General features: G+C 55.2%; 1 protein-coding gene and 1 long non-coding RNA gene across 2 annotated transcripts in view; one reads left to right on the top strand and one right to left on the bottom strand.

Moving 5' to 3' along the window:
- Nucleotides 1–13,136, bottom strand: part of LOC142829383 (uncharacterized) — a 40,294-nt gene that overhangs the window by 17,522 nt on the left and 9,636 nt on the right. The gene's annotated exons all lie outside the window — the stretch shown is intronic.
- Nucleotides 4,030–11,071, top strand: LOC102461973 (sulfotransferase 1C2-like). The gene is made up of 8 exons (XM_006110705.5): nt 4,030–4,186; nt 4,906–5,122; nt 7,585–7,710; nt 7,780–7,877; nt 8,115–8,241; nt 8,780–8,874; nt 9,277–9,457; nt 9,819–11,071. Exons 2-8 carry the CDS (start codon nt 4,933–4,935, stop codon nt 9,929–9,931), a joined length of 930 nt encoding a protein of 309 aa, XP_006110767.2. The 5' UTR covers nt 4,030–4,186; nt 4,906–4,932; the 3' UTR covers nt 9,932–11,071.

Raw genomic sequence — 13,136 nt, 5'->3', positions numbered from 1 at the left:
CTGCAAGCAGACTCCATATCTTTCATTCCTTCCTTCCGACCCCTCTAAGGCACATTTTAGGGCACCCGTCACCACGAGATCTAGGTCCAGGAGCTCAGATCCTCAATGCTCGATGAAGTGATATCTTTGAGGTTTGGCATCCAGGGATACGTTCGGTGATGCACATTTATATAACACACTTGGGGTGTGTACACTGCGCACTAGGCCCAGGATCTGACTCAGGTTGAGCCCAAATCCACACACAAATCTGTCCGAGTCAGGTCAGCAAGAACTCAGGACACTGCAGGGAGTAGATGTAGGAGCCCAAGTCCTGCTGAGACTCAGGTCCAGGCCAGGTCAGTCTGCAGTGTGGACACTGGTCTAGCTGCAGACCCAACTCAGAAGATCGCACAGTGTGGATGCGTCGGAGGTGCTGTGAGACTTGGGTCCAGCACCCATAAACCCAGGTTTTCACTGCTGGGTGGATGCTCCAGGGCAGACTTGGAAACACTATTTGACCTCCCCACAGCTGGTCCAGGTCAGCCAACTTGGGTTCAGGCTGTGGGGCTTACGATGCAGCGTAGACATATCCTTATAGTGCAGCTGGCTCCTGAGAGGATAAGAACCTACTGCTACTACCAGCTGAAGGAGCTACTCCTCAAAATCCAACAGCTAAGCAGCACAGGAGGTGCCATGAACTTCCAGCTTGTGCCAAGGTAGGAATATAGGGGTGATGGAACTGCCAGGTATGGAAATTCAGACAGATTGGTGTTACAATTGTGAGTCTCTAAGGCTGTGTCTAAACTACACCCTTGTGTTGGCAGAGGGATGTAGATTAGGCACGGGTTTTTTGCACAAAATGGACCCGTCTACACTGCTTTTTTTGCGCAAAAACCTCTTCCGCAAAAAGCATCAGAAGAAAATGCAAATGAAGCATGAGAAGTTGCTAATTAGCACTTCATGTGCATTGCCTCTTCCACAAAAACGAAACAGTGTAGACGAGCCCTGAGGTCCCCATGACTGAGAGGAGAGCGCCCCCTGCTGAGCCCCCCATCCCTGCCGCACAGCACCTCCTAGCGCCGCCATAAGGCATGGGAGTCAGCCCTGACCGTGAGGTGAGAGTGCCCCCGGCTGAGGCCCTGCCCCGCTCCCTGCAGCGCAGCGCCCCCTAGTGCTGCCCTGGGGACTGCAATGCCTGCCATGAGAGAGCGCCCCCTATCACTGTGGGGGCATTGAGGACTGGATTAGGCGTGTAGGGGAACCGCCCCCACCCTGCTCCCTGCAACACAGCGCCCCCTAGTGCCTGATTCCAAGCAATTCCACTACCCGCTCCCTTTCCGGCCTGACCCTGGCCTGCCCAGTCCTGCTCGGCTCAGGAGAATGGTGCTGAAAGAGCCGCATCAGCAGGCTCAGCCCAGCCAACCCTAGGGCAAGCTACTGGCGCCCTGCTGAGTCGATTCCCACGCCGGCATGCAGGGTCCGGAAGTGGGTGCGGGGTGGATGGTAGCCAGTTGGACTCAGGGGCCATCAATCACGCCAGCAGCCGGGTATTTGAACAGGAAGGAGCCCTCGATAAGGCCACTCCCTGCTGGATCGCGTGGTACAGCTCGACTGCCCTGCGGCTGTGTGTCCAGGTATGTAACGATGCCTCAGGGCCTTTTCCCTTTCTCTTGTACATGCCCTGGCAGCCCCGCCCTTATCTCAGTGCCCGGGTGGTGAGGCTTTGTCTGCCACCAGCCCCCGGGGTATCCATCACCAGCAGTCAGCACACTGCCTGGCAAGCTGTGCACTGTGCAATACAGGGGACAGCATGGCCGTCTACTATATAACCCTAAATGCAGCGCGGCTGGCTGGCTCAGGGGCAGGATAGGGAGCTTTCCCCCTCTAGGGGGCGCTGGCTCCAGTCCTGACTGGGGAGGGTGCGACTCAGTTCCTGGAAAAGCACGACACGGCACCGCCAGGGGAGCTGCAGTTTGATACCTGACATGCAGTAGCGGGGGCAAACAACCTGCCTGGTCTGAAGACGTAGATTGACCAACTCCTGGCTGGGATTATACCCCAGCCTTGCCTGGGAGAGCAGGGCCTGGACTGCATGACCCAGGGCGCCCCTTCCAGGCCTGTGTTCTTAGCTAGTGGTGCCATCTTGTCGTAAGCACTTCAGGCACGTCTATGCTGCATTGCAGAGCTGGATCCGTGGGAGCCAGGCCTGGGGACTCGGTGTTTCCAAGCACTCGACTGTCCATGTACTTAAAAGTACTGCATGTGATCTTTTCCCGGGGGGGGGGGGGAGGCAAAACGTCACATTTACATATAGAGCAATCAACACTTATCATCTGCATGTGACATGCCCCACTCACACACACTCCGTCGTCTTGTTACCAATAGTTGCTCCCTGTAACAGCACTGGCCCCGTGAGTTAGATGGGGCAGGGGTGGAGCCTGGCTCCTGCTGATCTGGATCGATGCTCCCACATTGACAAGATGAAACCCCCAGGTCCCCTGCAAGATGCCTTAGATTGATAATAGTTCCACTATCATGCAGATCTACTCCAGTCATATATACCAAAGGATACAATTAAAAAAATGAACAAATATGAAAAGGACAAATCACATTTTTTTAATTGTATTCTTTGGGATATATGGTTGTGACTACTTTCTTCCACTATTTGATCTGAGGAAGTGGGTCTGGCCCACAAAAGCTCATCATCTAATAAACCATCTTGTTAGTCTTTAAAGTGCTACATTGTCCTGCATTTTGCTTCAACTACCCCAGACTAACACGGCTACATTTCTATCACTACTCCAGTCAGTCCTCAGTGCATATGCATCACCTGTGAGAGTCATCATATGCATGTGCAGTTTCCCCTCTGTGGCGCCCTCTTCCCTGTGGCGTCTCAATGCTGCCACATTCCCCTCCAAAGAGGGGCCTTCCAAAAGCAGCACTTGCTGCTGACTCCCAAGGTGTCCATCCATAGGTCCAGACTTCTTTCCAGGAGCCCACTTTACAGGCCCCATTGTTCTTCTTTGTTCTTGGATCTGGTTTCCACCCCTCCCCAACCATTGCAAATGCCCAGAGGTGTTTCTCTTCCATGCCTCATCCATTCACACCTCGTTCACTCCACAGGGCGATCAATTAAGCACAAAGGGGAAAGACATTCTCTTTCCCTTACTTATTTTCAGGGACTATTCTACAAGATACAAAGCCTCTCTGTAAAAAGACGTAATAGGATGCTATGTAAAAGGACTTCTAAAAGAACTTGATACAAAATTAAACACGTCAATGAAAAAATAGTTAATACAAGTATCAGCGGGGTAGCCGGGTTAGTCTGAATCTGCATAAAAGAGGAGTCCTGTGGCTCCTTATGGACTAACAGATTTATTGGAGCATAATATTGGTCTTTGCCCACAAAAGCTTATGCTCCAATAAATTGGTTAATGCAGGGATTTATGATTAATACAGAGATGTGTCTATATCCACACTGCATAGTTAACTCAAGTTTATCATTGCTTGCCTCGGGTCTCACAGCCACATTAACACGTCCATACTGCGCTGTGCATACCCTCTGACGCAGGTCTGGCTCAGCCTGCATCCGCACTGCATGCTGGCATAACCTGGACCCTAGTTACAGGGCGACTCTGGCTCTGACCCACCGTTCTAGCAGGGTCCTAGGATCTGGGTCGGGAGTGGCTGCTGACCTGAGTCACACTGATGTATGCATGTGTGTGGACGGAAAGGAGGGCCAGGGCTCGAAGCTGAGCCAGAGACCAGTCGTGGTGCGCCGTGTAGACAGAAATGCCCAGCACTTGATCCAGAACTGTTGTGGGTTATGATGAGATCATTAGGGCTGGCTCCCGGCTTGGTTACAATGGCGCAGCTTCGAGAGCGCCAAGTAAACTCCCATTAGCACTTCCTGCGGGTGGAGGGACCCGGCCGTGGGGCTCAAAGAAAAGCTGCCGGACTCTGCAGCCGTTGGAGTGAGGAACAGAAACTGCTGAGTCCCGTGAAACTGACCAACTCTGATGAAATGACACCCACGAAGAGCAGCACCGCGGCTTTGCCTGCCTGACTGATCCAGAGGGAAACTTTGCTCCCCAGCAGAAGAAAGTTCAATATCCAGGCTGAGCAGCTTTATAGACCCTCCCTCCCCGACCTCCTCTGTTGCAGAAGGGACGTGGGAAGGAGGCTGGATCAAAACAACAGGCAGAAGGTAAAAAGCTGCAGGGCTGAAGGAGAGAGTCTTGGCTCGGATCCCCCAAACAGCCAGCAACAAAATCCTCACTTAAGTTTCTCTAACTTTATGGGGCCAGGTTATTGCAAGAAATGAGCTAATTTCTCCCAGATTGCGGGGAGAACCGAGTACAGATTGGGATTCTCTGGTTCCTACCATCCAGCTGGGACCCATCAAACAGGAAAAAGAAAAGACAGTTCAGGGCATGAGTGTAATGAAAGAAACGGGTGGCTAACATGGTCTGTTGGAATCAAGACCCTTGTGTTTTCTCCCCATTGGGCAAAATCCGTTTGCCAATTTCTCCCAGAGCTGAGAAATGGGGTTGGATGTCTCCAGGCCTTTTTGCCCTCATTTGTAAAACAGAGGCATATTCATTAAATTATGTTCCATAGCTACAGTGTTTCTAAGTCCTGATGATGGTATCTGAGCTCCTTGCGATCTTTAATGTATTTATCCTCACACACCCCCGTGAGGTGGGGCAGAGCTAGTATCCCCAGTGCACAGATGGGAAACTGAGGCAAGGAAGTATGGCTATCCTGCAAAACAAAAAGCCCCTGGCAGCAGGTCTAAGTCCGGACCTATATACCGGGGCTCATGCCACCGTGCTGAAAACAGCCACAGGGGTGTTCCCTCTCTGGTTCTGAGAACTCAGCCAGGACACCAAGTAGGTATTTAAGAGTAGCAATCTCTCTCCCCAGAAGTGGCTGCATTTCAGTGCTGGGTGAATGACTAGTCTGCAGGACGCTATGGCCAAAGAACAGAGTAACGCGCCTATGCTGGAAACAGAGGGACGTCCAGCACTGGGCGAAGTGGAGGGGGTTCTGCTCGCCCAGGCCACCTGCAATGAATGGCCGCGGATCCAGAGGTTCCAAGCCAGGCCTGACGACCTGCTCATCTGCACCTATCCCAAGGCAGGTGGGTGTTTGCTCAGGGGAAGACAGTGGGAAGAGGCAGGAGCACGGACAGTCACTGTGCCCCCACTCCTGGGGCTGGGAGCATTGTGAAGGGGCTCCTCCCGGAAGTTCAACAGACCCCTGAGGGAGAGCCTTGGAAGGGTGGGTGCTGGTCAGGTGTCATGCGAAGGCCTCTCAGGGAGGGCTAGTGCTTGGATGAGAGACGTGGGGGAAATCCCAGGGTGCCGCAAGAAATCATACTGGTGACTCAGTAGCAATCTAATGCCCCAGTGCGGCACTAGGGGGTGCTGTGCTGCAGGGAGCGGGGTGGGGCTATGGCAGCAGAGGTGGTGCCCAGCGCTCTGGGCCCTTTCCCTAGTGCGGCACTAGGGGGCGCTGTGCTGCAGGGAGCGGGGTGGGGCTATGGTAACAGAGGTGGTGCCCTGAGCCCTTTCCCTAGTGCGGCACTAGGGGGTGCTGTGCTGCAGGGAGCGGGGTGGGGCTATGGTAACAGAGGTGGTGCCCAGAGCCCTGAGCCCTTTCCCTAGTGCGGCACTAGGGGGCGCTGTGCTGCAGGGAGCGGGGTGGGGCTATGGTAACAGAGGTGGTGCCCAGAGCCCTGAGCCCTTTCCCTAGTGCGGCACTAGGGGGCGCTGTGCTGCAGGGAGCGGGGTGGGGCTATGGTAACAGAGGTGGTGCCCAGAGCCCTGAGCCCTTTCCCTAGTGCGGCACTAGGGGGCGCTGTGCTGCAGGGAGCGGGGTGGGGCTATGGTAACAGAGGTGGTGCCCAGAGCCCTGAGCCCTTTCCCTAGTGCGGCACTAGGGGGCGCTGTGCTGCAGGGAGCGGGGTGGGGCTATGGTAACAGAGGTGGTGCCCAGAGCCCTGAGCCCTTTCCCTAGTGCGGCACTAGGGGGCGCTGTGCTGCAGGGAGCGGGGTGGGGCTATGGTAACAGAGGTGGTGCCCAGAGCCCTGAGCCCTTTCCCTAGTGCGGCACTAGGGGGCGCTGTGCTGCAGGGAGCGGGGTGGGGCTATGGCAGCAGAGGTGGTGCCCAGGGCCCTGGGCCCTTTCCCTAGTGCGGCACTAGGGGGCGCTGTGCTGCAGGGAGCGGGGTGGGGCTATGGCAGCACAGGTGGCAGAGGCCTGGGCCCTTTCCCTAGTGCGGCACTAGGGGGCGCTGTGCTGCAGGGAGTGGGGTGGGGCTATGGCAGCACAGGTGCCACAGCTCTAAGGGCTGGGCGGGGCCAACACCTCTCCCCCTCCCCCTTTTCACCCAAGGCTCCATCCCTTCCGGGACCACAGAGCCAGGCCCACATTGCCCAGGGATCCGGCATGGCAGTAGGGGCCGCTGTGCTACGGGGGGTGAGGTGACATACTCGGGAGCTAGGGGTGCTCCGGCCTTAATTCAGCCCTACAGCCACCTGACTAAGGATGTTAAGCATCGTGTAATTCACTAATTGACTAGTCGGTGCATTTTTGCATCGACTATTCGATTAGTCGATAGGGCCGTGCTGCATGGAGCTCTGGATCAGCTGTGCGGCGCTGCTGCTTTGAAGTACTCCCCCTTCTCCCCCTTGCTGCCTCTATCTGATAGAGACAGCAAGGGGGAGGGGAAGCGACTAGTCGACTATCCAATGAGCATTTGCCGATCGGCTAGTCGACTAGTCCTTAACATCCCTAGACCTGACCAGCACGACGCTACAGGCCGCGGTGCTGCGGGAATTGATGGCCTGCAGAAACTACGTGGAGACGACGTCATTAGCCCTTTTGATCCCGGGGGGAGAGTGAATTTTTGGGGTTCTGCAGAATCGTTTTGTTACAAGGAAAAACTAACACTGGAATTGGTGTTTCTCTGGTGCAGTCCTGTTTATTGACAGGGACTGTAGAGCATCCTGTGCCCTGAACACAGAAAAGGACCATTTCTTTGTTCTCAGTTCCAAGCCTCTTTCCAGCCAACCCTCTGCCCAAAAGCTCTCTCTCTCTCTCTCTCTCTCTCTCTCTCTCTCTCTCTGGGTCATGTTACCAGGGCTTTTTTGGCTATCTCAGGTTTCTGGCGGCTGGCTTCTAGCAGACACACAGCTGCATCCGAGAGAGTTAATCCACAGCTTCCTGTATTTGCACTTTTGTTCTCTGTCCTTTGTCTCAAAGCCAAAAAGCATTTCATTGCTCCCTGGTTCAGGCTGAACCCAACATCCCGAGTTCTTATGCAGCATTTTCCATCAGCACCTCTCGGAACACTTCGCAAAAGAGGTTAGCCCGGTTGTTCTCCTCTAAAGATGGGGAAACTGAGGCACAACATGGGAACATGAGGACCACCAGCTGGTCGAGGGCAGAGCCAAGATTAGAACCCAGGTCTCCCAAGTCCAGTGCTTTAGCCAGCAGGCCTCAGTGTCGCAAGGCAGCCACTAAACAGTCTCCTCCATAACAATATGGGCACCGAGGGTCTGGCTGGGATAAAGACTCCCTTCCTTTCCTGGTGGGAAGGCACAACATGGATCCAGGAGATCGTAGACATGATCCAACAGGAGGGGGACCTGGAGAAGTGCCAGCGGGCGCCCGTCCACCGCCGGCACCCCTTCATCGAGTGGGCTCGCCCGCCCCAGCCCTCAGGTGGGTGCCGCTGGGATGGGCGGGGTGGGTTTTTCATGCACAACGTCTGAACTTCGCTCCCGCTCGCAGGGGTGGAGCAGGCCGAAGCCATGCCCCCGCCACGGACCCTGAAAACCCACCTCCCCGTCCAGCTGCTGCCTCCGTCCTTCTGGGAACAGCGGTGTAAGGTAATTCTGCCGAGCGCCGTGCCCCTAGAGCAGGGGGGTTACACAGCCACTCTGCCCCACCCCAGAGGTGGCTGCTTTTCCATGCTAGGTGAGTGATCCCTGCGCAGGGCCACCGTGCGAGTATTTAATAGCCATGAACAGGTGTAAGGTGGCTGGAGCTTCGCGACCCCCTGGCCCTGCTGCAGTGACCCACAGAAACCCCTCTCCCTCTCTCTCGTTCCTGCCCCCCCCCCCCAGTTCCTGTACGTGGCTCGCAATGCCAAGGACTGCATGGTCTCCTACTACCACTTCCAGAGGATGAACAAGATGGTGCCCGACCCTGGCCCCTGGCCCGAGTATTTCGAGAAGTTCATGGCGGGCAAAGGTGAGTTCGGCCCAGCTCCTTGACTCGGCACCCGGGAATTCTCCTTCCTGTTGTCTGAGCCCTGCGGGGAGCCACCCCCATCCCCCCAGCCCTGGGGCCACCCTACAGTATCCCACCCTGGGGGCAGCGCCCCCTACTGGGGAGACATCCCCAGCCATGTACCCTCAGGCCTGAGGTTTCCCCTTGAAGCCCCCCCTCCCAAGGAAGGCACCCCCTGCTGGGGAGACACCATCCCTGCACCCTAGAGTGCTCCAGGGAGAGCGCCCCCTACTGGGGAGACACCCCCATGCCTTCAGTTATGGGGTCCCTCCTTGAGCCCTCAACTCCTGCTGGGAGACACCCCGATTCCACAGCCTCAGCCCCGGGGTCCCCCAGTGACCCCATTCCTGGGGAGACTGCCCCCTGCTGGGATGCCCCCAACACCTGTGCTCACAGCTCTAGGGTCTCCCCTAGCGCCCCTGCTGGGGAGCCCTCCCACTGCAGCGCAATCCCATCTGGGCTCACCGGGCCGTCGGTCTCCCTGCTCTCTCTGCTGCAGTGGGCTGGGGCTCGTGGCACGCCCACGTGAAGGGCTGGTGGAAGGCGAAGGACACACATCGCCTGCTCTTCCTCTTCTACGAGGACATGAAGCAGGTGAGCGGCTCCGTGCGGGGAACTCAGAGGGGCTGCGGTGCGACCCGTACAGGAGCTGCAGCATCGGGGACTCCGTCGGGGAGGGGAGGAGAAATGAGCCCTTCCCAACGTGTGTCCTTAAAGGGAACAGGAGATGGGTTTCCAGTGCTGTGAGCTTCCCTGCAGCAGTGCCCTGCTGGGCACCTCAGTGCTATGAGCTTTCCTGCAGCAGTGTCCAAGGCTGTGAGCTTCCCCACAGCAGTGTCCTGGCCGGGATATATCTGTATAGCTCCCAGACAGTACCAGCATGGCAATGCACAGCAGGGCCTCTTGTGCTGTGAGCTTCCTCGCAGCAGTGCTTTGTCAGCGTCGAGCAGGGGCTGTCGTGCTGCGAGCTTCCTCAGAGCAGTGCCTTCCCCGCAGGACCCGAAGCGTGAGATCGAGAAGGTGGCCCAGTTCCTGGGAAAGAACCTAGACCAGGCGCTCCTGGAGAAGATCGTCTACCACACGTCATTCGACGTCATGAAGGACAATCCCATGGCGAACCGCACCGGTGTCCCCCTGTCCGTCATGGACCAGTCCATCTCCCCGTTCATGCGCAAAGGTAACGCAGTCCGTAGGCCTGCCCGTGATGGGCTGCAGGGCGCCCCCTGCTGGTGAGGGGTGTGTGACACTCCCATCCATAGCCAACTAATGCAGGCTGCTCCTGATTGGACGGAGTTAACCGAGCCTGGACTGGCCATTAAGGTTCAGAAGGGCGTGTAAAAGGGGGAAGCCCAGTCCATGGGGGTCAGGGGCCCTGCCCCACTCAGCTCACAGCAGTGCTCAGCAAGGCCTTGAGGGCTGTGAGCTTCCTCAGAGCAGTGCCTCGGCAGCTGGGTTAGGCCTGGTGCAGATGCTGGCTGTGGATGCAGGGTCTGCGGATGCAGGTGTCACACGGCGACTCCGCTCTCTGCTGTCTGCAGGGACCGTCGGGGACTGGAAGAATCACTTCACCGTGGCGCAGAACGAGCACTTTGATGAGGACTATGAGAAGAAGATGGCTGGGAGCAATCTGACCTTCTGCATGGAGCTCTGAGGATGCCGCCTCAGAGCCTGGCTGGCAGGATCCACTCCGGAATCGCAACCAGTCTCTTCCAAGGTGCCGGGCCTTCTCCCATGGATCGGTCCCTGGCTCAGCCTTTCCCCGGGGTTTTTCTGTGGGGCAGTGGGGAGGGTTCCTCCCCTGTCTATCCCACCCTCGCTGTCCCGTTTTCAGCTCTTCGTCTCCTCCCCTTCCCGCCGCCTGCCTCCCTTTGGCCAATCTGCAGCTGGCTGGGAAACGGGGACTTTTTTCCTCCCATGGAAAATGCTTCTTGTTGGGGGCCAAAAACTTGAATTCCACCAAATTTCAGAATTTTAGACTCCTTTTTTAGAACCGAGAGAATTTTTTATCTCCAGAATTCTTTATGATGATCAGGTGTTGAGATTATTTTGTTGATTCGATTTTGATTTGGCAGTTATAATGAATGTTAGTGTCTCTCCACCCGCCCGCCAAAAAAAATCTCCAGGCGAGAGTTTTCCATCTGAAAATGGTCTCTTGATCCAAACTGAAAGGTTAGATTAGCAGCTAACCTTTTGGCAGAAAAAAAACTCTCCGCACAATTCTGAATTAAAATGGAGCATTTCATTTTGATTTGCTGCTTTTGTATCCCCTTATATTGTGACTATTTCCTGTGGTACTATTTTGTAATAGTTCAGACTTCTCCAAACACTCCGAGTGTACTGTTAGCGGGGTTCTAAATCACAAATTTTGTTTTGAAGCTTCCATTCCATGAAAACGGCAACGGCTTATTTGGATTTGCAACACAGTCCAGTGTCAAAACATTGGGCTTTCCCATGGGAAATCCTCTCTTCCAGCCAGCTCCAGCTGTATTGCTTTTCTTTGCAATTTGATTTTACATTAGTACTGATAGCTTAGCTTTGGGAGAGGGGATTGAAGTGGCTTTAATCACATGTATAACGGGATACCAAGTCACCTTTCCTTCAATAATCCGTTTGGGTCCAGCAACCTTGAAGATCTGGGTGAATATCAGCTCATCAGCCTAAAACCCTGACCCTCTCTTCCCAGTTCGCCTCTAGTCTAGCCTCGCGGTAACAATAAGTGATCTGAGTGTAAGTGGTTAATTTTTTTGCTTTGAAATGTGAAACTAATAAAATATTAAGGCTCTTTGTTTAATCTCTAGTTCTGTTTATGCTCCTTATCGGCTATTTGACAAATCCTGTTCTCAGATTTACAGAACTTCCCTTTTCCTTATAAGTTGTTCTTGGAATCCTTCAGGGTCACCTTCACAGGCAGTATCTTAATGGCTCACTCAGCTGGTGTTGACAGTGAGGTGGGGCGGGCAGGTAAGAGCCACACAGAAACACAGCACAGAGATGGCTTCCCCCAGGCTGAGATGCAGCTACCTCTGGTGTGGGGCATCCCCGCTCTTTAGGGATAAGATTTAGGAGCCCTGGCTTCCAGCCTCCCTTTCCTTAGGCTACAGAACTGCAGAGCTGCTGCATGCCTCTTATTGCACTGCCAGCCTGTTCATTGCTAAAGGCATTTGCATTCTTAGCATGTCCCCAGCCATACCCTTCCTCATGGCCCAGGCCATCTTTCTGTGGGTCACACTGACAGCATCGTCTCTGAGCTGGGAACAGATCCAGACATCCAGACTCCAAGCACCCTCACCCCACTAACCATTGGACCCCACTGCCCTTCCAGTGGCAGTGACAGGATCTAGACATCCTGATGCCTAGTTTTTGAGCTAACCACTTGCTACACGCTCCTGCCAGAGCTGATGCTAAATCCCCAGCATCCTGACTCCCATGCCTTGAGGGATGAGATGGTTAACTCTGGCTGGGCTGTTCAGGGCCCCTATTAGAGCTGACTTTAAGGTGAAAGGGCGCCGCTTGGGAATTTCCTGTGGGTGTGTTTCATACATTTTCACATACAAAGTCTTGCTACCGCCGTCCATTCCTTGCAGGCCTGGAGAGGACTCGCTGAGCCGGTGCTGCTGGGGGCTACGGCACTGAGAAACCTGGCTACTAAGTGACCCGGATAGAAACACAGGGCCAAATTCATAGTTTGTTGCCAGAAGGGACCAATAGATCGTCTTCCTGACCTCCTATGTGTCAGCCATGCGCTCCGCTTCCACCTTTCTCCACTAGCTAAAAGACACCTTTAATACCTGGGATTTTCTCCCCATGGAGCGCCGTGTGCACCAGGATCCAGGGCACTCCATCTTTCTGGAACCAGTCCGAGTCGCTCGCTCCCTGGGGTTTCTCCAGTCCACCAAGCATTGTTTCGGCTTTTCTCTGCACCCTCCACAGGGTTTCAACCTCCTTTGGAAAATGTGCCCAGCAGCGCCGGACACAGCCACTTATGCAGTGCAGAGAGGTGACACGGCCCGTCTGGTGAGGACCGGAAGAACTCCCCGTCTGTCAGCGGAGCCACGGTGACTGACGCCGGCCGACAGTCTGTCCATGTGGTGCTAAGTTAGCCCAGCCTGCGCTTCGTGGCCTGCAAGCTCACAATTGCCACACCCTGCTTTGTTACCCTGGGGCGCCCGGTTCTTTTTCTTCTGGACACCCATAACGTCCATCGATCTGCTGCCTCAGTGGAGGCGAGTGTCACTGAAGTTTGGGGGGGTCACTGGGTCCTGCACCCCCCTCTGCAGCCAGATGTGACTGTCAGCCCGCAGGGAGAGCAGAAGGTTTATTAGTGAGAGAAGGGCCCAGAGCTTGGACCCTTCCTCCTCATGCCAGCCCCCACTGATCCGGGCCCAGCCCCCAAGCCAGGCTCCTCCTCCCACCTCTGTCCAGCTTCCAGGGCAAAAGGTGTCACCTAGTCCCACCCACTTCCCAGGCTCAGGTTACAAAAAGCATCAGCCATTGTGTAGGTGCGGGGAGGCTGTCACCCCAGAATTCCCATCACCATCTTCCAGGTACTGGTGCAGGGAAACTGAGGCATGCTCATAGGGTCAGTGTAGGGGAGCAGAACTCACATGCAACATAGCAAGGCAAACACAATCCCCACTTTGTCACAATTGGGCACCCCCGTTTCGCCTAGTCCGGCACCCTCCTTGGTGCGCAATGTGATTTCCACTCAAAACAAACTGGCCCGGTTTGACCGACCCTTGAATTCAAGATTCCGCTCTAAGCAAGTGAAAGGATTGGGAAACACGAGGTTAGTGGTAAAGGAAAAACACAAAATGCGATCTAGGTTACACCTTCCGGCCTAGTAAAGTATTTCTTAC

Source organism: Pelodiscus sinensis, chromosome 5 (assembly GCF_052426305.1).
Source record: "Pelodiscus sinensis isolate ZL-2025 chromosome 5, ASM5242630v1, whole genome shotgun sequence".
Taxonomy (NCBI): domain Eukaryota; kingdom Metazoa; phylum Chordata; order Testudines; family Trionychidae; genus Pelodiscus; species Pelodiscus sinensis.
The sequence above is the reverse complement of the archived record's forward strand: the minus strand, read 5'-3'. Positions and strand labels throughout refer to the sequence as shown.